The sequence below is a fragment of the Xyrauchen texanus genome, chromosome 7, assembly GCF_025860055.1.
Source record: "Xyrauchen texanus isolate HMW12.3.18 chromosome 7, RBS_HiC_50CHRs, whole genome shotgun sequence".
NCBI lineage: Eukaryota > Metazoa > Chordata > Actinopteri > Cypriniformes > Catostomidae > Xyrauchen > Xyrauchen texanus.
The window spans coordinates 38,688,145-38,713,996 of NC_068282.1; the positions used below are offsets into that span (position 1 = coordinate 38,688,145).

The 25,852-nt window shown below is 40.2% G+C and overlaps 1 protein-coding gene across 1 annotated transcript; it reads right to left on the reverse strand.

The window, feature by feature from the left end:
* Nucleotides 1-10: 10 nt before the first annotated feature.
* Nucleotides 11-25,852, reverse strand: fam117ba (family with sequence similarity 117 member Ba). The gene is made up of 8 exons (XM_052130569.1): nt 25,705-25,852; nt 10,912-11,062; nt 9,541-9,624; nt 9,253-9,363; nt 5,032-5,175; nt 2,802-3,033; nt 2,266-2,386; nt 11-299 (listed from the first exon to the last, which is right to left on the reverse strand). Exons 2-8 carry the CDS (start codon nt 10,930-10,932, stop codon nt 11-13), a joined length of 1,002 nt encoding a protein of 333 aa, XP_051986529.1. The 5' UTR covers nt 10,933-11,062; nt 25,705-25,852.

A 25,852-nucleotide genomic window follows, 5' to 3' on the forward strand; every position in this document is an offset into this window, starting at 1 on the left:
ACTCTTCACTCTAACCCTCTGGCTCCTCAAGGTGTCGTGGGAGACATGGTGACTGACGTCCACGGGAGAGGACAGGACCCATGGCCGGGGACAGGCTTCTGACCCCAACCCCACCTAGAGGCACCAAGGAGGGGGAGATGCTGCGGAATCCCATCCCGCTACGGAAGTTCAGCTCCTGTGTGGGCAGCAGGGGCTTCAAGATGCTTACCAGGCAGAAAGCAGAGCCGCTTTTGGGAATGAAGTTCACCTTGTTCCTGTCTGGGCAGAGATATGGAGGAATCTTTTGGAGAGGCCTTGGCCTGGTGCAGAAGAGGGAAAAAAATACCTTGATTTAAACAAATAGGTTGATTTCAGACTCATGAAGCAATTTGATTTTTCACGGAAATCTAATCTTTCTTATTGTTAAGAGTATGAATGTTCATGGCATTAGTGAGTCAGCTCAAAAGGATTTTGTGTGGAGAAACAAAATAACCCCAAGTCTTATTTCCATGAATAAGGTACCAGTGTTGTATGAAGTACCAAATCATCATAAGTAAAACAACTTACTGAAGTTAAAAGTAAAGACACCTTTATAGAAATTGACTGAAGTAAAAGTAGGTAATGAGAAAAATTACATAAAGCTATAAAAAAATAACCGATAATAAATGTACTTGGGCATCAATGGTATGAAAGTTAATTCACTAAATAAGCAATTAACAGCTAATTATACCCATGGCAACCTAGTTACGAGTCTACTTAGGATATGTAGGATTTAATTTAAAGGGATATTTCACCCAAGAATAAAACAATTCTCTCATCATTTACTCACCCTCATGCCATCCCAGATGTCTTTGACTTTCTTCCATTGAATCTTTTTTTTTTTATATTTAGAAGAATATTAGCTCTGTAGGTCCTCACAATGCAAGTGAATGGGTACCAAAATGTTGAAGCTCCAAAAGGACAAAGACAGCATAAAAGTAATCCAGAAGACTCCAGTGATTAAATCCATATCTTCAGAAGTGATATGATTGGTGTGGGTAAGAAAATTATCATTATTTAAATCTTTTTTTACTATCAATATTCACATTCAATTTCACATACTTCTACTTTTGGCGATTTACATTCTTCATGCAAATTGCCACCTACTGGGCAGGAAGAACAATATATGACTTAAATATTGATCTGTTTCTTATCCACACCTACCATAGCGCTTCTAAAGACATGGATTTAACCACTGGAGGCTTATGTATTACTTTTATGCTGCCTTTATGTGCATTGAGCTTTAAAACTTTGGTACCCATTCACTTCAATAGAGGACCTACATCGCTGAAATATTCTTACAAAAACCTTAATTTGTGTTCAGCAGAAGAAACAAAGTCATACACATCTGGGATGGCATAAGAGTGAGTAAATGAGGGAATTTTAATTTTTGGGTGAACGGTCCCTTTAAGAAATGTTCTGACCGATTCTGACAAAATAGACCTCATAGATGCACCATTATGAAATCATTAAATTGTTTTGTCAAAATGGGGCTTATAGGATAATGGGGTCTTTTAGATGTCATAATGGGGCCTCTATGACAAAGGCGTAGCAAGGAAATTACTTTTAGGTGGGCCTCAATTAATATGGATGGGCCAAATGTTCGCCAAAATGTTTTTAAACCAAATTTTCCTTAACAACAGTGAAATAGTTCTTTCGCACTTTCAGAAATCATATATTTAGATTTTTTTAAAACTGTTTTATGAATAATAAATTTGAAGTCATAAACTAATATTCTGGGTGGGCCTTGGTCTAATTGCCCACCCTTGGCTATGCCACTGATCTATGATATCATAACAGTGATTCTATGATGTCATTATGGTGTCATGTTGGGGCTAACACATAATAATCGGGCCTCAATGATGTCCTAATAATTGATTTATGATGTCATAATGGGGGCTTCTATGATGTCGTAATACAATCTTTATGATGTCATATGGTGTTTTTTATGATGCCAAAATGGGACCTATGTGATGTCATAATGGTGGAACTATTCAATAATTTTTTTAAGCAATTAATGCACAAATCCCATGTTCTTCACTGAGAAAAAATGTTGGATAAACTATTATCTAACATAAAATAAAAATTAACCTGAAAAAGCTAAAAACACATAAATAATTGTTTTTGTTTTAAGCCCTATTTTGTACCCTATTTGTGGGAAACGACCTTGTAAATATAAATTATAAAAACATATTTTAAAAGTATACCAACATACAGACAAAACATGTCTATAGAATTGTTACTCACTGGTTTTCCTCAAAGACTTTAATTTTTTCACAGCCCTCTGGAGGCTCACGTTTGAACATATAGCTGTTGTTGGGCTTTGGAGAAGAAGCATATTTGGGAAGAGGAGACCAAGGTCCAATGTCTAAGAAACAGAATTAGGAGTGTTTAGGAATCAAATCAGTCATTTGAGTTTTATGCATCTGTGTGATGGTGGTGGTGTGTGTGTGTGTGTGTACATATTGTGTGGACCAAATGTCCCCACAAGGATAGTAAAACCTGAGATCAACTACCTTGTGGGGCCCAGCCAGTGGTCCCCATCAGGGAAAAGGCTTATTACATTTACATTTATTCATTTGGCAGACGCTTTTATACAAAGCAACTTACAAAACATACCAAGCAATGTTTTTTTGAAAATGTAAAAATGCAAAAAGGTTTCTGTGAGGGTTAGGTTTAGGGGAAATATATTATCATTGGATCTGTATAAAATACATAAATACATAAAGTTTATGGAGATTTCCCACAATTATATAAAAACAATTTGTGTGTGTGTGTGTCACCTCTTTCTTTGATCTCATTGAGCGCGTCATCGTTTAGGAGAGGGCTGTTTCCAACTGTGTCGTTAAGGATGCTAAGGTATGAGGGTGAGACAGAGTCAGCTCGGCTGCTGCTGTTGCTACGGTTACTGCCAAGCCCACCATTTGAGGGCGTCTGTGTGTCAATGCTGCGGGTGCTGCTGCTGCGCTGGGGGAGGGGAGGGGGCGCACGGTGCCCATCAGGAACATCCTGTGGCTAATACACACATATGCTGATGGTAAATTACATTGTTAGAGAATTCTAGACTAAAAGGGACATACTGTATATCAAGGACATGTAACACATTGCTATCCATATTGGCGGAGGGGACTATTTCACTATACATCACATTACTACTGATTGTGCATGTGCACCGAAAAGTCCTATATCACAAAAATGTTTTCAATGCCAAATCCATCTTGGCATCAGTCTTAAAAAAGCATCCTTGTTTTCCTAAAGCTCTCAAAGTCTTTGCATTGAACACTCTTAAAAATGAAGGTTCCAAATAAAACTAAAAAGGGTTTTACAGCCTCATGCCTTTGTAGAAACTTTTGAAATTCTGCATAGAACATATTACTCTAGTAAGATCTAGACCAGTGCTACTCAACACGTGGCCCCCGAGACATTTTTAATGCCCGTATTGACATTATCAAAAACATATTTGTGAGGTGCCCATTTTCTAGAATATTTACGGTTATTTTCTGTAACCCTAGTGCAAAAGGTAGTGCAAAAAAATAAAAAATAAAACAAAATAACTTTGTTGTAACGAATAAATAAAAACAAAGAATATTTGAGGATAGATGATGTAACAAGAGAGTGGCGGTCAGCATGCTTGCAGCCGTGCACTTTTGCGTTCTGTCATTCAAACATGCGCATGCTCGAGTCACTTTTCGTACAAATCTGTCAAACCTGTTTGAATACACCTTTTTCACAGACTGTGATGACGCGTTTCTGCCTTATTTATCAGCTTAAATCTCACAGTTTTTTTAGATGATACATTTTTTAAATATTGAGTGTAAATGTATAACTTTATTCTTTGTGTTATATTACCCTGGAATTAGTTTAAAAAAAATATATATCCACAGCTGCGAGCAGGGTTATATTACAGCTGCTGAGAGAGTGACAGTATATCTGGCATCTTCTCCCATTTTAAGTCGTAATCCACTGATCTCCATTTTTTTCCTCTTCTGGAAAGTCATTCAAATGTAATAGTGGATTTCTTTCCTTTTGCTCTTGGAGCAAATGGGTAAGTGAAAATAAAATTTGCTGTGATTTTCCATTCACTGCTGTAAAAGTTTACCCTGCAAATGTTTACTTCCATGCTCCAAAACACTGAGTGTGAAAAAGGTCTATAGCTCACCATATATGCATCATCATCATCATCATCATCATCGTCACAATAACAATAATAACAGAAAAGTCATCATTTATTCTGCAATAATGGCATTGAGAATTGGCACTGAACACTCTTTGTCTATTGGTTGACAGTGTCTATTCTAAGGAAAATTAACCATGGTGTTATTATAGTAACCACAATTTAACAATGGTGTTTGTAGATAAACCATAGTAAAACAAACAAAAAAACATTGCATTACAATAGTCATGGTTACTACAAAATTACTATAGTAAATTCATGGTTTCTGCCAAAAGACCATGGTTATTACAATCATGGTATCTATAATATTTATATAGTAAACCATGTTTCAGTTAAGTAATAACTGATCATGTCTGTTTTCTATATTGCAATGAATGTAGTAGAAAATGGCTCTTAAAACTATACCATGATAAAATGTAACTGTTACACCCCTCATTTATATTTTATACTATATATTAAATTAACTCACAATAAAATTCTTACTATAAAATTCATAAATAAATATTATATGAGAATTACTAAAATCAAGAGTGCGGCTATCAAGACTTTAGGGGTCCTGCTTTGTGGCCCCTGAGCTTTCCAAAGTTGAGTAGCCCTGAACTAGACTATACATACTGATGCTTTAAAACACCCAGAAACCAATACACTAATATGAAGGATAATACTTAAAAAATGTACAATCATGAATATGTGAACTAATTTCCAAAAAACCATTTAGCAATTCAAAAACTATTTACGGCAAAAATAGCTCTTGAATAGAGGAGATTTCTTTGCTTAATAACCTAATTGTGAAACAAACTGTAGTTGGATGTGAAAGCGTTTTATTAAGAAGCACTCACTATTATGATCTCGTCTCGTTCGACTGTGTCCCGAATGATGATGCGTTCAATCTCCTGGTTGAGGCACTCTATGCTGTTCCGGAAACGGGGGGGCGTGGACTTGGAGATGGGGATGGGAATCAGGATGGTTTTAGGCATCTGAGACTAAGAGACCGCAAGAGTAGAAAAAACAAAAAGGTAAAACACTGAAAAAAATGACTAGTAAAATGTACTTAATTTTATACAAAACAATTCTATTAAATTAAGGAAAATCTTCTTACATTTATGACATAACATTGATAAAAATGAGTGAGTAAATATAACTTAAACATTTCAGTTAATACAGCAACTTTTACTTACAAATCTGATGTAACTTTAGTCACATTTAAATGAATTGTTTTATAGAACATTTCACATTTTGAACTTTCCTTATAAACCCATGTTTAATCATGTACCAAATAACATACAAAAGCCTCCCATGGGAAAGCTTATTGCATGCTATGTAGGGATGGGCGGATCGATACTAAAGTATTGATACTTCCGATACTGATGTGGTATCAAGAATATCGATCCTCACATAAAAATATCATTTCTGAAGTTTTTTTTTAAACTAGTGATCTTATTATTTATATAAAATGCATATTAATGCATCTCACAAGAAAGGAAAAGAATAATTTAATGAGCAAATTGTTGCATGGCACCTGAACAATTTTTTCTCCGCTCATCTTGACGCACAGAAATGCTAAAATGCACCAGCAGACAGACAGCACTCACCCTTTCAGTCATAGCGTTTGTTCAAAGAGGGAGCAGTGCTTTCCTGACATAATGACATCTGGAGTTATTCACACCAAGTAATGATAAGCCTAGACGTGACATGTATTATAATTGGCTTGCTTGACCATTTTTACAGGCTTATTTAAATTCAGGTGTTAAAACATTGATAATGATATTTAATCCTCGTTAATAAATAATACCCTTATGAAAACTTACCATGTATTTACTGTAGTAATATTGTATTAACCATGACAAGTAACCACGACTGTAGAACCATGTTTTTTTTTTTTTTTTTTTTGGCAGTAACCAAGGTTTTTATACAATTAACCATGGTTTTGCTACAGCATTACTGTAGTATTCATACTGTAACTTGGTTTTAGTAATAGTAACCATATAATAATATCTATGGTTAATGTTAATATAACTATGTTGCTTATACTTACAAATTTTTAAAAGGTAAAAAAGCAGCCTACACTCAACACTTAGACCAACAGATATTTTCTTTTAATCTTGAAAAGGTAATTTTGAGTAGAAAATGAAATTCAGACTTCAAACACTATAAAAACTGTGTAATTAAACATACAAACAATGAAACCATGCAAACTCATTAATTATTCAAGCTTGGTGCATGCTGGGAACTAGTGCTGCATGATTAATCATATCGTAATCGTGATGTCAGCCTGTGCGATTATATGACGGCAAATGCTGCGATTTTATTGAATAAATAATTGTATGTGTGGACGTGACAGCCCATTTTCTACATCGCTAATAAAGATGACCAGTCAGTCTCAGTTCAGGGAGTGGCACGTGTGGTCATGTCATGTGAGTTTCCGGTATTCAGCATGGAAATCCGGTTAAGATGGATGCCGAGCAGACTGACACTGAACTGGGGGTCAGAAAAAAAATAACACAGCAACACAGATCACAGCTTGGCGATATGTCTTTATTTCAATAATAATTAAAGTTAATATAATACGGGAGCGTGACATGCAAATACTCCAAAACTGTCACGGAAGAGACCCAATCTGAGCTGGAGTCGAGACCGGGAGAGATTTAAAGTTCTGCCGGCTGATGAGCACTCTAACACGATACGCTCATCTCTCACCCCCGCTGTCTCATCTTGCATCAGATGAGATCATCTTAAGATCAATCTTATGTGAAAAATAACAATAAAATGCACGTACAATCTTATGTGAAATCTTAAGTGCGTGCGTGCATTTTATTGTTATTTTTCACATAAGATTGATGCGTATCGCACGCACACACACACACACACACACACGATTGAGTGAACCACACTTTTATATCCAGTGTCCTTTTCAAAAGAGTTTATACAAAGTACATCTTACATCCTGCTTAAATGTCCCTGTTTGTTTGGACAATCTTATTTTAGTGAAAATTTGTATGTTCTTAATTATTGTTCTATTTTATTTAGGTGTAATATTGAGAAAATAACAAGTTTGCAGTAATGCAAAGATATTATTTAATATTTAAAAGTCTGCATTTATGGTTGTTGTTGTTGCTAGTTTGTATGTTAGAGTTGAAAAATACACATTTCAGCATTATCAGTTATCTATTTGTGCATTTTCCTTGATAACCAAGCAAGTTGGCTCATGATACCATTTGTTTATTATATCAAAATCGCATATTGAAATATTAACATCAATAATCGCAATATGATATTTCCCCAAATTGTGCATCCCTACTGGGAACACCAGTTTTGAAGTCAAGTTAAATTTACTTATTTTATTTACCAATGAAATTTACTCAAATTAGCAAATAAATATGACATGGTTTTCTACTTTTAATTTGATACATGATGCATTGTAAAGATATATAAGGAAAATCATGAATAATATTTACTTATAAGTTCCAGCATTTATTTTAACATGTTTAAATTTAAGTACAAATGTAGAATGTATTTAATATTTTCAAGTTCAGGCTTAAACTAATTTATTTAATTTAGAAAGTACTCTTTTTTTGTTATAATTACTTTAACATAAAATCCCTATTTTTCAGTGAATACTCCTTAAGTACTTAATATTTTCAAATTACAATACATAAATTTGGATCTACGTTCTATGTAATCCTGTTAAAACAATTTCCACACACGGCAAGTCCACACATATACAAAACTGTACAATCCCTCTATTGCCAGAAATCAAACATTGTGTTATGCTAAGCCCCATCATATACACAAACTACTGACTACTCTCTGTAGTCAATAGTGTGTATACTGCATTAAGTACTTGTTAGGTACCTATTTTGAGTATTAAGTGCTCATTGTCTTTTCTCTGTTTTTCATTCTCTCATTATCGTCTACATTTATGTTTTGTTTAGAAAAATATATAGATGTTTATGTTTTTAGTGTTTTTTTGCCTGTCCAAACTTTTGCCTTCCTCACACTTTGTCTCTTCTCTTAAAAATGTGTTATCTTGTATTTTTTTATCTGTTATCTGAAGTAACTTTCCTATTCATTTTCTCCATGGAGAATTCAAAGAACTATTCATTAGAGTTCTAAGCCATGAACCCAATCAAACAGCTCTGAGATGAATTACAAACTTTGACTTGAAGCAAAACCGTATGTGTAAAAAAAGAAAGAAAAAAAGACAAAGGGACAAAAGACAAAGGGACAAGATTAAGAAGTTATAAACTACACATCGCATGAAGCATTGCAAATGAAGTAAACGAATAAAAGAAAATGACGATACAATATAAAACTATTCTAAAACGACAACATGAAATTACTATTCAACTATTGATATGGTTAATGTTTATAAAAATAAAAACAATATGCTTTAGTTTATATATATTAAATATATATTGTGGCAGGGCGGAGGGCGGGGCCGGGTTGTGATCCTACACACCCGGTCCCGTATTAGGCTAATCAAGCCTCCGAGAGGGATAAAGGTCGACTGCAGAGGATCATGCCGGAGAGAGAGATCGTTTACGGACATGTCCGTCATGTGTGTGTTTGTGTGTCTGTTTAAGTTTACTATTAAAATATTATTTACATCGTCAATCCAGTTCTTGCCTCCTCCTTTCCAGTGCTCTCAGACCATATTCAAGATGTTTAAATTAAAACAATAATACAATGTCCACAACTCTAATTTGCATTCTAGGTCATAATACTAATGTGTTATATATAATTAATTACATCAATGTGATAAAAATACACACACATGGAAACAGAATGTGTTGAATGCTGTGAGGGTACACTTTATAATCTACTGTAATACAAGTCACTGTCCTTAGGGATAATCCTGCCTCCCAGTCTCTGAGGTGCAAGAGAAGCCTCAAAATTGAAACAGACATGCAGGAAAGTGGGGCGCTTTCAAATTCTCCAGACGTTTGGCCTACTTCAGTGCTGCAGTGTGAACTAGTCCTTGTTATGGGAGTCCTCTTACAAATGTATATGCACACAACTTTCTGAATTGACTGTGGCTGCTGGAATGTGATGATGCCCACCTGTGATTGGATGATGGCATGGTTGCCATTAAATGGGGACTTGCGGTCTTTGTCCCGGCGATGACGACTGCTGCGTTTGCTGCGCTGGAGCTGCTGCCGCAATTTTACAATCTAAAAGAAGTCAAAATGGAGATGCTAAATAGCAGCACGATAAAGAAAAATAGGAGGATCACAGGATCAGTCTTGATTAAGACTATTTTTGGTCTATGGTACAAGAGTTCAGTAACAGTACCAGTCCAAATGGACCTGATCTATGTACATTTTATAAAAGCTCTTTCTCTCTCTCACCTCTTTCAGCTGATCAGTGCTACCGCAAGAAGCCGATCGCTTATGAGAGCCTCTCCTCCGCTCATCTACCCAGGCCCTAGGGGTCTGACAGGAAAACAGAGAGAATTAAAAAAATACACAGAGAGGAGTAAGAACTGTGTTCGAAATAATTCCCTAAGCTTCTGACAGTAGTAAATAGACATGGAACAAACTTTCTCACCCTGTAACGCACAAACAAGAAAACTTGTAAAGATAAGCATCCATATAAGTGTGTTGGTGTACAAACAAAAGTTTGTACATTGAAAAAAGTGGTATCCTGCAAATGTTGATCTAATTCAACCTTATGTAACTTATAAAAATTTGTTTTCTAGGTGCAACCTAATTTTTCAGGTTGATTTAGTAATTTTTTGAATTGAACAAAAATATTTAATAACAATAAAACAATTAAAAATATTGAATGACAATAAAATAATCCAATACCTTTTTTGTCAAAAACATTACATCTGTCTATATTTGTGAGCCTGTACTAAAAAATGTTAACCAAAAAAAATTCAATAATTACTTCATGCGATAACATCTAAATTAAAACTGAATTATGTAACTTTTCAGTGTAAAAATACTTTCTCCTATCATAGCTTAATATGTAGAGACAGCTATAAGTAAGCCATTCATACAGTTAATTTTCTCAAACTGTAAACACCGTTTTTGTTCAGAACATCTGTTTTGAAAACAAAGTTTTATTTTTGCAATTCCATTTGGTGGTGATAGTGGGTTACATACTTCAGATTTAACTGATTTTATTTAATGATAAACTACTTAACTTTGTGCTTCGTAATCTGTCTGACACTACACTCAAAGCACTTTTAAATAGAGAACAGGGGACACTCCTCAGCCACCACCAGTATATCTTAATTAGGACTGTAAAAGTTTTTAATCAAATTAATTACATGGCGTCCCGATTAATTAATCATTATTAATCGCACATACAAATATTTGCTGAGAAAGCCCCTCATATAACAATAATTCAATATATAATGATGAAATAATTATAAATAGTTATGTTTAAAAATAAAAAAATTATATATATATAAAATAGAAGCTGAAGAGTTGTTAATGTTTTTTTTTTGTATAGGCTTACTGTAGTGAATCGGGGGAGGTAAGGGCATTGTTTGAAGCCAGATTGTGTATATACTCAATCAATAATGGCAATTTGTCAATTTTTAACCAAACAAATCTTAGAAAAAAAAAATGCTTTAATATCACTGAATCAACACCAACAAAACCACATACATTTCAAGATACTTTTTGCAAAGGTATGATTTTAATGTCCATTTATCATATTTATTTGACATGTAAGGGTACGAATTACAGTAAACAGCACAAATGACTCACCTGAGTGGCCTTGTCCCTCATTTAGAGGGTGTAGGGGGTGGAGTCGCCGTGCCACTGCCAGTGCCTTGATAGGCCAGAACTTAAAAGTGAGTACAAGGGAGGATGATTCCTCAGTTTCAGCTGGAAAAAGGGCACTCTGAGTGAGGAGTGACTAATTGAAAATGAAATTAATGGGAAAGGAGAGAAAATAAAGGTCAGATGTTGTTTTTTTTCTTCTTCTTTTTTTTTTTTTTACAAATATATATATATATATATATATACACATACACACACACACTAGGGCTGTCAATCGATTACAAATTTTAATCGAATTAATTACATGGTGTCACGATTAATTAATCGCATATACAAATATTTGCTGAGAAAGCCCCTCATATAAATATAATTCAATATATTATGAAGAAATTATGATCAATCATATATATATATATATAATAAACAAATATTCAGGTAATTAAAATGGATTACATTCTTGTAGCAGAAGAGTTAATCATTGATAAAACAATATAAAAGTGGCTTTAGAATACAATGTATCGTTTACTACCATATTATTGAACACAAGCCAATCATTGGCATACAGTTCTCAGCAATCCATTTCACAAGTGAATTTGTCAATCAGTTCGAGATTTATTATGAGGGCTTGTTTAAGGACCTGTCAATGTACACCTGCATCAGACATGCTTGTGTAGCGTCATAAACATAAAATTTTTAGGTCACTGCATCAAGTTAAATATAGTTTAATACTTAGAACACATATTGAGATCCCTTAGTTCGGATTTGCGCTCCATCAAGTGTTTTGAACGCAAGAACGGAATATGTTTGTGTTGTTCTGCTGCTCAAGGGTGTTTTTCTTCACTGTATAAAGGGAGCATTGCCACACAGCTGGTTTCACTTACTGCAATATATTTGATCTGTAAACAGGTGGTACTACAAGCTTGTATTTCTCAGGAATCTTCCATATGACGGTCCGAGGGCATTGCGATTAAAGGCGTAAATAATTTTAACGCGTTGTTTTTAGTCAAATTAATCGCATTGAATTAATGCGTTAAATCGACAGCCCTAAAATATACATATACACCGGTGGCCAAAGGTTTTAATTAATGTACAGATTTTGCTCTTATGGAAAGAAATTGGAAATTGGCTTTTATTCACCAAAGTTGCATTCAACAGATCACAATGTATAGTCAGGACATTAATAACTTGAAAAATGACTACTACAATTTGAAAAAAATTCAGAACTTCTTAAAGTTCTCATCAAAAAATCCTCCACGTGCAGCAATCACAGCTTTGCAGATCCTTGGCATTCTAGCTGTCAGTTTGTCTAGATACTCAGGTGACATTTCACCCCACACTTCCATAGATGTAACTGTCTTGTCAGGCACTTCTCACGCACCTTACTGTCTAACTGATCCCACAAAAGATCAATGGGGTTAAGATCCATAACACTCTTTTCCAATTATCTGTTGTCCAATGTCTGTGTTTCTTTGCCTACTCTGACCTTTTCTTTTTCAAAAGTGTCTTTTTCTTTGCAATTCTTCACATAAGGCCTGTACCCCTCAGTCTTCTCTTTACTGCTGTACATGAAACTGGTGTTGAACAAGTAGAATTCAATGAAGCTATCAGCAGAGGACATGTGAGGCGTCTATTTCTCACACTAGAGACACTGATGTACTTAGCCTCTTGTTTAGTTGTACATCTGGCCTTCCACATCTATTTCTGTCCTTGTTAGAGCCAGTTGTCCTTCATTTTTGAAGACTGTAGTGTATACCCTTGTATGAAATCTTCAGTCTTTTGGCAATTTCAAGCATTGTATAGACTTCATTCCTCAAAACAATGATTGACTGATGAGTTTCTAGAGAAAGCAGTTTCTCTTTTGCCTTTGTTGACCTAATACTGACCTTAAGACATGCCAGTCTATTGCATACTGTGGCAACTCAAAAACAAACAAAAACAAAGTTAATCTTCATTTAATGAACCAAATAGCTTTCAACTGTGTTTGAAACACTGGCAAGTGATTTTCTAGAACCAAATTAACAATTTAGCATGATTGCTCAAGGATAAGGTGTTTGAGTGATGGCTGCTGGAAATGGGGCCTGTCTAGAATTGATTAAACAAAAGATTACATCAGTAACATCCTGAATATACTTTGTGATCAGCTGAATGACACTTTGGTGAATTAAAGTACAAATTTCCTTCCGAAAAAGCAAAATCTGTACATTATTCCAAACTTTTGTCTTATATACACACACATACATGATTTGGACAAAAAGTCATATTGCGATTATTTCGAAAAATATTGCGATTTGAAATGCGATTATGATGGTAATGTTTTACACATGTTCAACTGCAAAAAGGCTTCTGGGGTTTTCACATTTGAGCCCTCTTAAAAAGAACCAAACTGAGACCTTTTTTCAGTTCACCCACAAACAAATAAATATATAAACAGTGAAACAATGTCTTCACATCCAAATGTTACCATCCACCGTGTACGTGTTTTTGTCAATTTTGTGATAGGGTCTCAGCCACTAATCATCAACATTAGTTTTTGAAACAGTCAACTTGAATATTAGGGATGCTCCAATCAGGATTTTAACATCCGACACCGATCTCCAATTTTCATCTCATCAATCGATGCTGATCATTTAACTTTTTATCAGCAGCTCTGTCAAAACTGGTTATATGTAAGCTTTCTGCTCAATGTCACTGTTAACTACATTTCCCTGTTGGTAAAACCATAGTTGTTGCCTTGTTTTTGCTGTCACAAAATGTTGATTGATTGAATAATTCCGTATACATAAAATATAAATATTAATCTTTATTCTAGGCCTTAAAAACTAGTCGGCTTATACATACTATTATTTACTGTATATAAGATAGTCCTAAAGAATGAGGCTTAATGTCAAACTGAAGTTGATACTGATAACCCATTGGTGTAATCATAATTTTTTTGGATGTTTTTTTGTTGGTAATATTAGTTCTGATTTCACTTGTTTCCGCGGGGAGTGTAATAAGGGCGACACGCTCTCTCGTGAGGTAAACAAATGTCAGGAGAAGAGGACTCTAAAGGTGTAACTGTTAATGCAGTTTGCTCTGCAATCATTTAATAAAGATGTTTGAATTATATACCATCTTGTTTTCTGCGATATTATGATACCTGTGCCTTGGAGAGACTGAGATGCTGCTACCGCTGATAATAATAAAAAACGATTCACGCAGTACGCTCCAGTTTAGTGTAAATAAAGAGTTTAGCGCACGTAAGCAAACGGAACCTAACTCAGAGCACTTCTGTTACTCTAAGCATGAGTGTGTGTCTTGTGGAGCAACGAACTGCTCTGAAAACGACTCGGTTACTAACGTAACCTCGGTTCCCTGAGAGGAGGGAACGACTATTGCGTAAGTAGCTTACGCTATGGGAAAACTCCGTTTCTCGAGAAATATTGAAGTCTTTATGTAAAACGCATTGCAGCTGCACAGCAGACAGTGATGAGCGAGGCAGCTCGGTCATTGGCTGTGCTGCGGCAACTGCTCGAACCAGTGATGGGGCGACTTAGAACGCGCGACCAATGAGGGCGCGTCCTGCATTCAGCGGCTCAGAGCCTGCTGAAATTAGCATATGAGGGCTATATAATGAGCGTCCCGTCACGCCAGTTCTTTTAGGTTCAATCGACTGAAGCGAACTGACCAAGCACAGACACGGCAGCTTACGCAATAGTCGTTCCCTCCTCTCAGGGAACCGAGGTTACGTTAGTAACCGAGTCGTTCCCTATCGAGAGGTCTCTCCTATTGCGTAAGTAGCTTACGCTATGGGAACACCATGTAAAACGCCGTGTGTGCTGACTTCGCTCTATAAAGCCAGAGGCAGGTGCCTGAGCCTTAAAGCAAAGTGATATTCCACGAGCCGCCAGCGCGAGCTATATAGTGGGGTATGACAGGAGCCCTTCAAGGTGGGAGCTCCTTGTACAAACACAAGCACATATCTCATGTACTGAGCTTTTGTGTACTGGTACGCATAATAAACCCTCTAAGTCGGTCAGAGACGGACCTTATAAGGGAGGAGATGATGCCCAGCATATACATACTCCAGTTCATTCCAGTCAGACTGATAGAATGTTGGAATGCAGTGAGGGGACCTGTAGGTTATAAAACCTGATAAATGTCGAAGCGAGGCCCAGCCTGCCGCCGCTGAAATATCTTCAATGGGTATCCCACTCGACCATGCCCACGAGGAGGCCATGCTCCTCGTAGAGTGAGCTCTGATGCCTAAGGGGCATTGAAGGCTCTTGGCTCCATAAGCTAGCGCTATAGCATCCACTATCCAGCGCGATATTCATTGCTTTGAGACAGCGAGACCCTTAGTTCGGCCGCCAAAGCATCACGAATAATTGTTCCGTCTGTCTGAACAGGGCAGAATGTTCCAAATATACTCTGACGCCCTGACCGGGCAGAGTAAATTTGCATCACCTTCGTCTGCTGAGGACGATAAGCTGCCAGAGATATCACCTGTGCTCTGAAGGGTGTAGAGAGCACCTTAGGAATATACCCGTGCTTTGGCCTAAGGACAACTCTGCAGTCGTTAGGTCCAAATTCCAGGCAAGCAGCTTGATGACAGCGCGTGCAGGTCAGCCCACTCTTTTAACTGAAGCGAGTGCCAGCAAGAGCGTGGTTTTGAGCGAGCTGCTTGAGGTGCACGGTTCGGAGAGGTTCGAGCGGGGCACCTTTGAGTGCGTCCAGGACCGTGGCCAGGTCCCAGATCGGCACTGAAGGTGGGCGAGGAGGGTTCATCCTCCTAAGCCTCTTAGGAAGCGAGCGATCAGATAATTTTTTCCTAATGAATGTCCTTTATCAGGATTGTGTGGCGCGCTATGGCAGCCACATAGACTTTGAGCGTGGAGGGTGTGCGGCCCGCCTCCAGCAGCTCCTGCAAAAGGCGAGTACACTTGGTATCTCGCACGTTTTGGGGTTCAAGCTCTTGGTATCACACCAGTCACTGAACACTTTCCACTTTTGGGCATACAAGCCTCGTAGAGGGGCTCGCGCCTCAGTAATGGTTTTCAGAACTCCACTGGGGAGGTTCTCGGGAACCTGTTGAGGGGCCATGCATGGAGGGCCCACAGAATGGGGCGGGGATGAAGAATCATCCCGCTGGCCTGTCCGAGGAGGTCTTGCCTCAGCGGAATCGGCCATGGGGCAGATTGCATCATCTGTACCAGCTCTGGAAACCACGTCTGGTTTTTCCAGAGTGGGGCTACCAGGAGCACTGCACATTTCACCTCCCTGATCCGACTGATGACCTGAGGCAGCATCGCGATCGGAGAACTGCTACTAAGAGGCGGCTCGGCCAAACTTGGGCGGCGCGTCCGTGCTTTGAGAAGAAGAGAGGGCAGTCTTGGCGTTTTCCTTGGAGGCAAAGAGGTCGACCTCTGCCTCGCCAAAGGTTCGCCATAACCACTGAAACATCAGAGGGTGGAGAGACCATTCTCCTGGGAGAACTTTGTCTCTGGATAGCATGTCCGCTCCTTGGTTCAGGGCGCCTGGCACGTCGCGCTGCCCTTAGCGGCGCAGGTGGTGTTGTGACCATAGGATGAGCTCCTGGCCATAGAGTGCAGGGAGCTCGACCTGAGTCCACCTTGGCGATTTATATACTGAAACTACCGTCATGTTGTCCGTTCGGACCAGGGCGTGTTCGTTTTGCAGGTACGGAAGCAGGGCTCTGAGAGCCAAGGCGACCGCTTTCATTTCCAGACAGTTTATGTGTAGAAGCTTTTCGGGTTTGACCAAAAGCCGGAAACAGGCCTGCCCTCGTAAAGGGCCCCCATCCTATTTTGGAGGCATCTGTCGTGATCATTTTCCTCCGCGTATTCACGCCCAGACTCACGCCGGTTTGATACCAGTTTATGGCTTTCCAGGGCGTCAGGGTTTTTATACAGCCGTGATTCGCTCTGATCAAAAAGTGGCCCGAGCGCCACACGTGAGTGGGGACACGGCTCTTTAGCCAGCGCTGGAGAGGACGCATGTGCAACAATCCTAGCTGGAGTACAGCTGATGCCGAGGCCATGAGACCGAGCATTCTCTGAAATCGTTTGACGGGTGCGTGCGTGCCGTTCTGAGCGATGTTGCAAGGCGTCGAATAGAGAGCGCGCTCTGATGAGAGCGCTGTCATCTGCACTGAGTCTAGCACTATTCCCAGAAAATAAATATTCTGGCTGGGGATAGCACGCTCTTTGCAAAATTTATTCTCAGACCCAGGCATTGTAAATGGCTGATAGTCCAAGATCTGTGTGTCATTAACTGAACCTCTGATTGTTCTATGATTAGTCAATCGTCGAGGTAATTCAGTATCCGCACTCCCGCTGTCTCAGGGGAAAGTGCCACGTCCATACATTTCGTGAATGTATGGGGAGCCAATGATAGGCGAATGGTAGTACTGTGTACTGGTATGACTGTCCCTCAGCGAATCTCAGAAAGGGCCTGTGGTGAGCGCTATCGGGATGTGAAAGTAAGCGTCTTTCAAATCCACTGATAGAAACCAATCCCGAGGCGAACTTGCGCGAGGATATGTTTGGTTGTTAACATTCTGAGCGAGCGAATCATTAGCGCTTTGTTCAGATGTCTGAGATCCAGGATGGGGCGAAGGCCACCGTCCTTTTCGGGACGAAAATAACGGCTGTAAAAACCACGCCTAGCTCAAAGAGGAGGAACAGTTTCTATAAGCCCTTCTCTATCAGTTTGAGCACCTCGGTGCGTAGAACATGTGACACATCTTTCCTCACTTTCGTCTCGACCACCGCTGAAAAGCGGGGTGGTCTGCGGCGAATTGAAGTGAGTATCCGTGTTTTATTATATTCAAAACCCATTTCGGCATGTCGGGGATTTTTCCCAGGCTTCTGCTTGCACAGATATGGGCTGAATGCCGGCTGGAGGCGTGTCGCAGTGACGTATGGGCCCCGCCGGCAAATCGCTTTGTGCTAACATAGAATCTACGGCTCTCAGAGGCGCAGGTGCGCGCTGAGCAGCCGTATTGAGTGCCGAGTGCAGAGGTGCGTGTGAGAGTACAGGCACATGCACTATTTCCGAAATGCTCACAGCATGAGTCGGAGAGGTGCTTGAAACTGTCTGAACAGTGTTTTGAATTGGGGGTGCATTCATCATTATGGGCACGTGCGCCACATTCATAAAGCTTTCCGCATTTAGCGGGGAGTTTCTTAGCTCGCGCATTGCATCTGTGATGTTTGCGGCATAGCTGTTTGAAACTGTGTGGGTAGCTGTGTGTAGGGGTGCATGCAATACGGCAGGCACACGCGCTACACTTATAGCACTTCCCGTTTTTACTGGGGAAGTGTTTATAACTGTGGGAACAGTGCTTGTGTGTAGTGGTGCATACATGACAATAGGCACACGAACTACATTTTTGAGACATCCAGCCTGAGCTGGGGAGGTGTTTGGCACTGTTTGGACAGTACTGATATGTGGGAATGTGCACTTTAGTGTGGACATGTGAACCCTTAGTGACACAGGCAGAAAATGACTCTTTTGGTGATTTCTGTGTGTCGCCGTGAAACGGCGTTTGATTGCAGGTGAGCGAGTTTTATGACTGGCCCATTGACTGCTGTATAGACATTTCCAGCCGCCTGTAAGGGGACTGGGTAATGTTTTAAATGTTCTTGAGGAGCGGTCCGGCATTTGCGAGGCGCGTACTCCTCTCTTTCTTCCTGCTGCTAGGAAGACTTACGAGGCTCTGTGTTCAGGGTGATTCTGGGTCGAGGGCCTCGTTGCTCCTGCGGCTTTCTTCGACCAGCGGACGCAGCGGCGTCGGCGTCCTTTTCAGGTCTGCTCTTCGGCTGGGAGGCGGGCGGCTCTGCCCTGGCTCGCTGCTGCTGCTGGGGCGGTTTTTGAGATGAGCTGGAGCGCTTAGGCAGGAAGTGATGCATAGCTTGCGAATCCTTCCGCGCCTCAGTGAAGTGTTCCGTGAAATCTCTCACTGTAGGTCCGAACAGGCCGCTCGGAGTGACAGGTGCGTCAAGGAAGGGTGCCTTATCCGCGTCCTTCATCTCCGTTAGCGTTAGCCACAGGTGGCGCTCAAGGACGATCAAATTAGCCATGGTACGTCCGTAGCACAGCGCAGGTCCTTAAAAGCGTCGGGTTCAGGTCCAGACTCGTCCACAGAGCGGAGAAGTTTGGCCTGAAACACTTGTAGTACCGCCATCGAATGCAGCGCTGACGCAGCTTGACCGGCGGCGGCGTATGCGCGACCAGTGAGAGCTGATGTGGTTCTGCACGGCTTCGATGGGTGAGAAGCTCTGGCCTTCCATCCAGCAGTGGAGGGTGGGCATAGATGGTTGGCCACAGTCTCCTCTAGGGGCGGAGTTGCCTCGTAGCCTCTTTCTCTCGCGCCGTCCACTGAGGAGAGCGAAGAAGAGAAAGAAGGCTTTAGGCGAGCTGAGTCGTGGGGCTTTCCACGACTTCGTGAGCTCGTCGTGCACCTCAGGGAAGAAAGGAGAGGGTCTCTGTCGGGAGGCCTGCCGGCGCCCTGCAGGAACCACTCATCCAGCCGGCTGCTGGGCGGGTTCTTCGGAGAAGACCAGTCGAGCCCGAGGTCTTCCACGGCCTTAGACAGGATCACGGACGATCTCCGAGTCCATGCTGGTGCCCGCTCGTGTCGCTGATGCCGATGGCTGGTCGACGAGCCTGGCCAGTCGTCGGATGCAGCATCAAGAGAGAGCTGTCATCCTTTCCGTCGTCGTCCCTGATGTGCCGAGCGAGGCGAGACCCACCGCTTTGTTGGAGGGGTGCAGGTCCGTTCTCGCGAAATGGACCGGCGGCGGGAGACATCTGGTAGTGGTGATGCCCGCGGGGACTGAGCGGCGTGACATCACCAGAGTCGGGTGCTCTGGCAGCCTCTGTGGCGGCGCTTTTCTTGCACGGCTCGAACAGAGGTGGCAGCACGGGGCAGCCGGCTCAGCTGCGGTGAAAGCGGCAAAGCGAGTCGCGCTTCGGCGAGGCCCAGGAGTCGCATTCAGGGCATCCGCCCTGAATGAGTGCAGCTTCTGCGTGGTCCAGACCCAGGCAGCGAGTGCAGATGATGTGCCGATCTCCGTCGGAAGAGGGCCTCTGCACGAGGCGCAGGCTGAAGGCATTTGAAACAACGCCTGGAAAATAACTCTTTTACTTTCTTAAAAAGCGTCACGAGGCGAGCAGCTTGTTCAGTAAAAGGATATGCGATCGCGTGCCGGATGAGCGTAGCAGAAGGCTTTGAAGGCGGCTGAAGATGCCGGCGTCCTCTCAGCACGGCGCGAAAGACTCCAAAAATCCGGAGGATCCAGCGAGAGAAGGTCTTCGCTGAAGGAGATTAAATCTAAAAGAACTGGCGTGACGGGGCGCTCATTATATAGCCCTCATATGCTAATTTCAGCAGGCTCTGAGCGCGCGATTGGTCGCGCGTTCTAAGTCGCCCGTCACTGGTTCGAGCAGTTGCCGCAGCACAGCCAATGACCGAGCTGCCTCGCTCATCACTGTCTGCTGTGCAGCTGCAATGCGTTTTACATAAAGACTTCAATATTTCTCAAGAAATGGAGTTTTCCCATAGCATAAGCTACTTACGCAATAGGAGAGACCTCTCGATAGGGAACACAGAATGCGCTAATCTAATATAGACTGGACTGAACAGTGCAAATCAACTTTGAAGGGAGCAGACTATTTAATTAAATCGCAGCCTTTGCAATTTAATAATCGCAAAAGGTCATATCGCGGTTTCGATTTCATTTCAATTAATTGTGCAGCCCTAATATATATATCTATTTATTTATTTTTTATAAAAAACATTTTAAAGGCTAGTTTGTATTATTTTAATCTTCAAGATGTGATCCACAGCACAAAAAACATGCTGATCACCATACTCCCCAATCTTGCTGTAAAATAATCATTATCGCTTAGCCTCTATACATAATCTCTTAATCCATGTGTGACCCAGTACTTGAATTGAATCAAGTCTTAAGGGAGTCCCCACCATTAGACTTTTTTTTTTTTTTTTGGTGGGGGATCATAATATGCATAACTATATACACTCTTTATAACAGGCTTACAGAAAAGAACAGGCTTTTGTGTTGATTAAGAATAAAAATATATACATTCAGTCCAATGTTATATAATAAAGAGAGATAAGCTACTATTCTACTTTAAATGGCTTCAAGTAATACTGGATTTAGAGGGTGACAAAGCAGCAGACCCAAATGGGCAACTATACCAGGGGACAACATAGAAGGTACTTGAAGACCCGTAAAAGCACGTGACTTCAAAATACATTGAAAGGTTTCAAAAACCGTAGAAAATAATCAGATGGCTTCCAGACTCACTGGATGGTTTCACTGTCAGTTTCAGCAGTGGCACAGGAATAATTATTTCATAATGTCTCAGAATGCAGTGAAAAAGGAGCATTTATTAAACCGCTCCTTTGAAGTTACTAGGACTTTTTTTTTTTTGTATTACGTAGCAGAAGGATGGCAAAATACTATCAGGCTGTAATTATACTATAGAGCGCAGATTAGGTTTGAACCCTGGTGCTGCAGCTTTATTCAAAGAGTGCATGAAAACTGGGCAAACAGGAACAGTCTTTAGAACAGTTCATAAGTTTCGCAGGCTGAAGGCATTTGAAACAACGCCTGGAAAATAACTCTTTTACTTTCTTAAAAAGCGTCACGGGGCGAACGCTTGTTCAGTAAAAGGATATGCGATGCGTGCCGGATGGCGTAGCAGAAGGCTTTGAAGGCGGCTGAAGATGCCGGCGTCCTCTCAGCACGGCGGCGAAAGACTCCAAAAATCCGGAGGATCCAGCGAAGAGAAGGTCTTCGCTGAAGGAGATTAAATCTAAAAGAACTGGCGTGACGGGACGCTCATTATATAGCCCTCATATGCTAATTTCAGCAGGCTCTGAGCGCGCGATTGGTCGCGCGTTCTAAGTCGCCCGTCACTGGTTCGAGCAGTTGCCGCAGCACAGCCAATGACCGAGCTGCCTCGCTCATCACTGTCTGCTGTGCAGCTGCAATGCGTTTTACATAAAGACTTCAATATTTCTCAAGAAATGGAGTTTTCCCATAGCATAAGCTACTTACGCAATAGGAGAGACCTCTCGATAGGGAACACAGAATGCGCTAATCTAATATAGACTGGACTGAACAGTGCAAATCAACTTTGAAGGGAGCAGACTATTTAATTAAATCGCAGCCTTTGCAATTTAATAATCGCAAAAGGTCATATCGCGGTTTCGATTTCATTTCAATTAATTGTGCAGCCCTAATATATATATCTATTTATTTATTTTTTATAAAAAACATTTTAAAGGCTAGTTTGTATTATTTTAATCTTCAAGATGTGATCCACAGCACAAAAAACATGCTGATCACCATACTCCCCAATCTTGCTGTAAAATAATCATTATCGCTTGGCCTCTATACATAATCTCTTAATCCATGTGTGACCCAGTACTTGAATTGAATCAAGTCTTAAGGGGAGTCCCCACCATTAGACTTTTTTTTTTTTTGGTGGGGGGATCATAATATGCATAACTATATACACTCTTTATAACAGGCTTACAGAAAAGAACAGGCTTTTGTGTTGATTAAGAATAAAAATATATACATTCAGTCCAATGTTATATAATAAAGAGAGATAAGCTACTATTCTACTTTAAATGGCTTCAAGTAATACTGGATTTAGAGGGTGACAAAGCAGCAGACCCAAATGGGCAACTATACCAGGGGACAACATAGAAGGTACTTGAAGACCCGTAAAAGCACGTGACTTCAAAATACATTGAAAGGTTTCAAAAACCGTAGAAAATAATCAGATGGCTTCCAGACTCACTGGATGGTTTCACTGTCAGTTTCAGCAGTGGCACAGGAATAATTATTTCATAATGTCTCAGAATGCAGTGAAAAAGGAGCATTTATTAAACCGCTCCTTTGAAGTTACTAGGACTTTTTTTTTTTTGTATTACGTAGCAGAAGGATGGCAAAATACTATCAGGCTGTAATTATACTATAGAGCGCAGATTAGGTTTGAACCCTGGTGCTGCAGCTTTATTCAAAGAGTGCATGAAAACTGGGCAAACAGGAACAGTCTTTAGAACAGTTCATAAGTTTTGCACAGGCTTGTCCACAGGAGATACTCAAAAGTCAACTCAGCTTTCATCCATAACAGCAGTCAAGGTAATTTCAGGAACCAGTCGGTGAAGACATAAACCAGAACTCATGACAGCCAAGTATTCACTGGCTAGTATCATCAACATCTCCTTGGATTAGTACAGAACTCAGGACAGGTAATTATCACTGGGAAGCATAACATTTCTCCAGAAGCAGAGATAACAAAAATCTCAAATGAGGAATGAAACTCAAACAGAAATGCATTCTCAGGCTAGGTATAAACTCAGTATCTTTGCCCACAACTGAAATGGAGAACTGAACAGAACATGTTTCTCAATGCAAGTAGGAATAAACATAGTAGTTGCAAAATATAACTTTGAAGTAGCTGAGTGAAGGAATCAAACAAAGAAAGTCTCTTTAAAAATAAAATAAAATAAAATATATATATATATATATATATATATATATATATATATATATATATATATATATATATATATATATATATATATATATATATATATATATATATATATATATAAACAGCACTCATAGAAAACACTTATCTGAAGTCCAATCTGAGACACAAATTACATCCAGGAAAACATAAAAGGAAGAGTACTTCCATGAGTGCACAGAGCGCAAGTATTACAACACTCAAGGCCAGACAAATGGCACTTTTCCACTGCACGTTACGGTTAGGCTAGCCTCAACTCTACTCCCTTTACGTTTCTGAGCTTGCATTTCCACTGTAGTTTAGTGCCATCTCAACATGGGTGGGATTATAGGCTGATCATCATAGTTGCGCTGCCTCTACTGCCATGACATCATATTAAACTTGACAAACAATAACACAACCGCTAGTTGTTAGCTTTTAGCTCATTGTGCTGCATAAAGCAGTTGTTGCATGGTGATCGTAAACAAGAGTAACAGTTAAATTGGCCTGGTTGTTTTAGAAGCAAGCGTCCAGTAGCTAGTCAACTAAAAGTGAAGCTTTCAAGTGGAGTATGGAGTTGACATAACAAAACATACCATCCTCCATAGTGCATTCCAGGGCACTCTCCCTCCTATTGCTCGCCGGTTTAGATAGCATCCATTTAGTAGAACCATTTCCAGTTCTCCTTGATGGTTCTGTAGTCAGTTTTATAAAAAAACATTTTTTACTTTTCCCTACACTGTTGGAATGTCCGGTGGTAGCCGTGTGCGGCCAATGGCTGAGACACTTCCTGAGAGACTTTGTTTCGCTCATCACTAACGAGAGGAATGTCTGCACCTTGTTTATTGACAATGGCGTGGTTTTGTGCACAGCCATTTCTTTTTTCACAATTCGAAAGTGGCATGAACAAATGACACTGTTATCGCTGTTACTAACTTTAAAACTAGCGGGTTGATGTTGCGTGTTGGAAATCCAGTGACGCTGGTAGTGACGATTCTCCCTGACCTATCAGTGATCTGCATCAGTGACGTCACATTTAGTATCGGTTCGGCTTGCTTGGAACCTTGACCAAGGTGGTACAAAAAAAGTACCAGGTACTGTCCACAGTGGAAACCCCCCCAAAAAGCGAGCAGAGTCGAAGTTATACCTTGCAGTGGAAAAGCCCCAAAAGACTGATTGTTACAGCAGTGTTTTTAAAGCACACCAAATGCTTCACTAACGAGCATCTGGTGTGGTTCTTTAATGCTCTGGGAAGCGCAAGCACGTAAACAAGGTAGATGTGTAAGCCTAAATGTTTCTAGACTGTAAACAAACGTAATATAAATTATTTTAAATAATTAATTCATGAAATTTAACGTATCCACAGCATGAATTTAATCAGATTTGTCATTATTATAATTTTTTTTTACTAAAATATATGTATCTAATGCCTTATGGGGGATCCCCCGGCTCTCCCCACTCTCTTTATTTTTCACACTACTCCATCGTTTTTTCTTTGGGTAACATTTTCACATGCATTAAACACATTCATTCCATCACACTTTGTGCACTCGTTTGTGTTAAATAAACGTTCTCCAAATGAACATGGAATATTTTTATGCTCTAATGCAAGAATGTATATAGCCTACTATAGACTGTCGGCTAACTTACCCACACAGTGCCCCCTAAAGCCTGATTTCATCCGTGGTTTTTGCCATAGCAACCAATCTTGATAACCATTATATTAATGCAATACAAAGCACGCTACCAGACCAAATCAATGCAGGTTTTCAAGAAATACAATCAAGATCGAAATGCTTGAAAACTAACAACATGTAAAATCACGTTATAGCGTACAATAGGCTAACCAACGAACAATGAAATAAAATGTCCCGAATAAAAAACGTCTTAATTTTAAATGTGCAAAATGTTAAATATACCCTCACAATTCTGTAAATGGTTGCAAATGCACAATCGCATTCAACCAGCCTCAGCATACGGCTCAGTGTGATTTCTGCAGCACCGCACCCCGCATGAAGAGGCGCTCAGGAATAACGAAAACAAAAAGACGAACCGCATGCATCTCAGTCTGTGCCAAACATTTATATATTGCACTGTCACCACTCTTTATAATCTACATCGGTTGCAGGCATTTACTCAGTAAGGATTCAAAACAATATTCATAATATAATAATGAGGATGCATTGATAAGCCCTCGTTATTTCAACCGGGTAGGCTACGCACCTTTGGCTGATGAGAGAATGACTGCACACAGCACATTCATGTTCCTTGTTAGAATTAAAAATAAAAACACAGTGATATGTGATGGATCCAGCGCAAAAAACGTTAAGATTGTGATGGTGGTTGGTGGTGGCCGGTGTTGCTGGGTCAG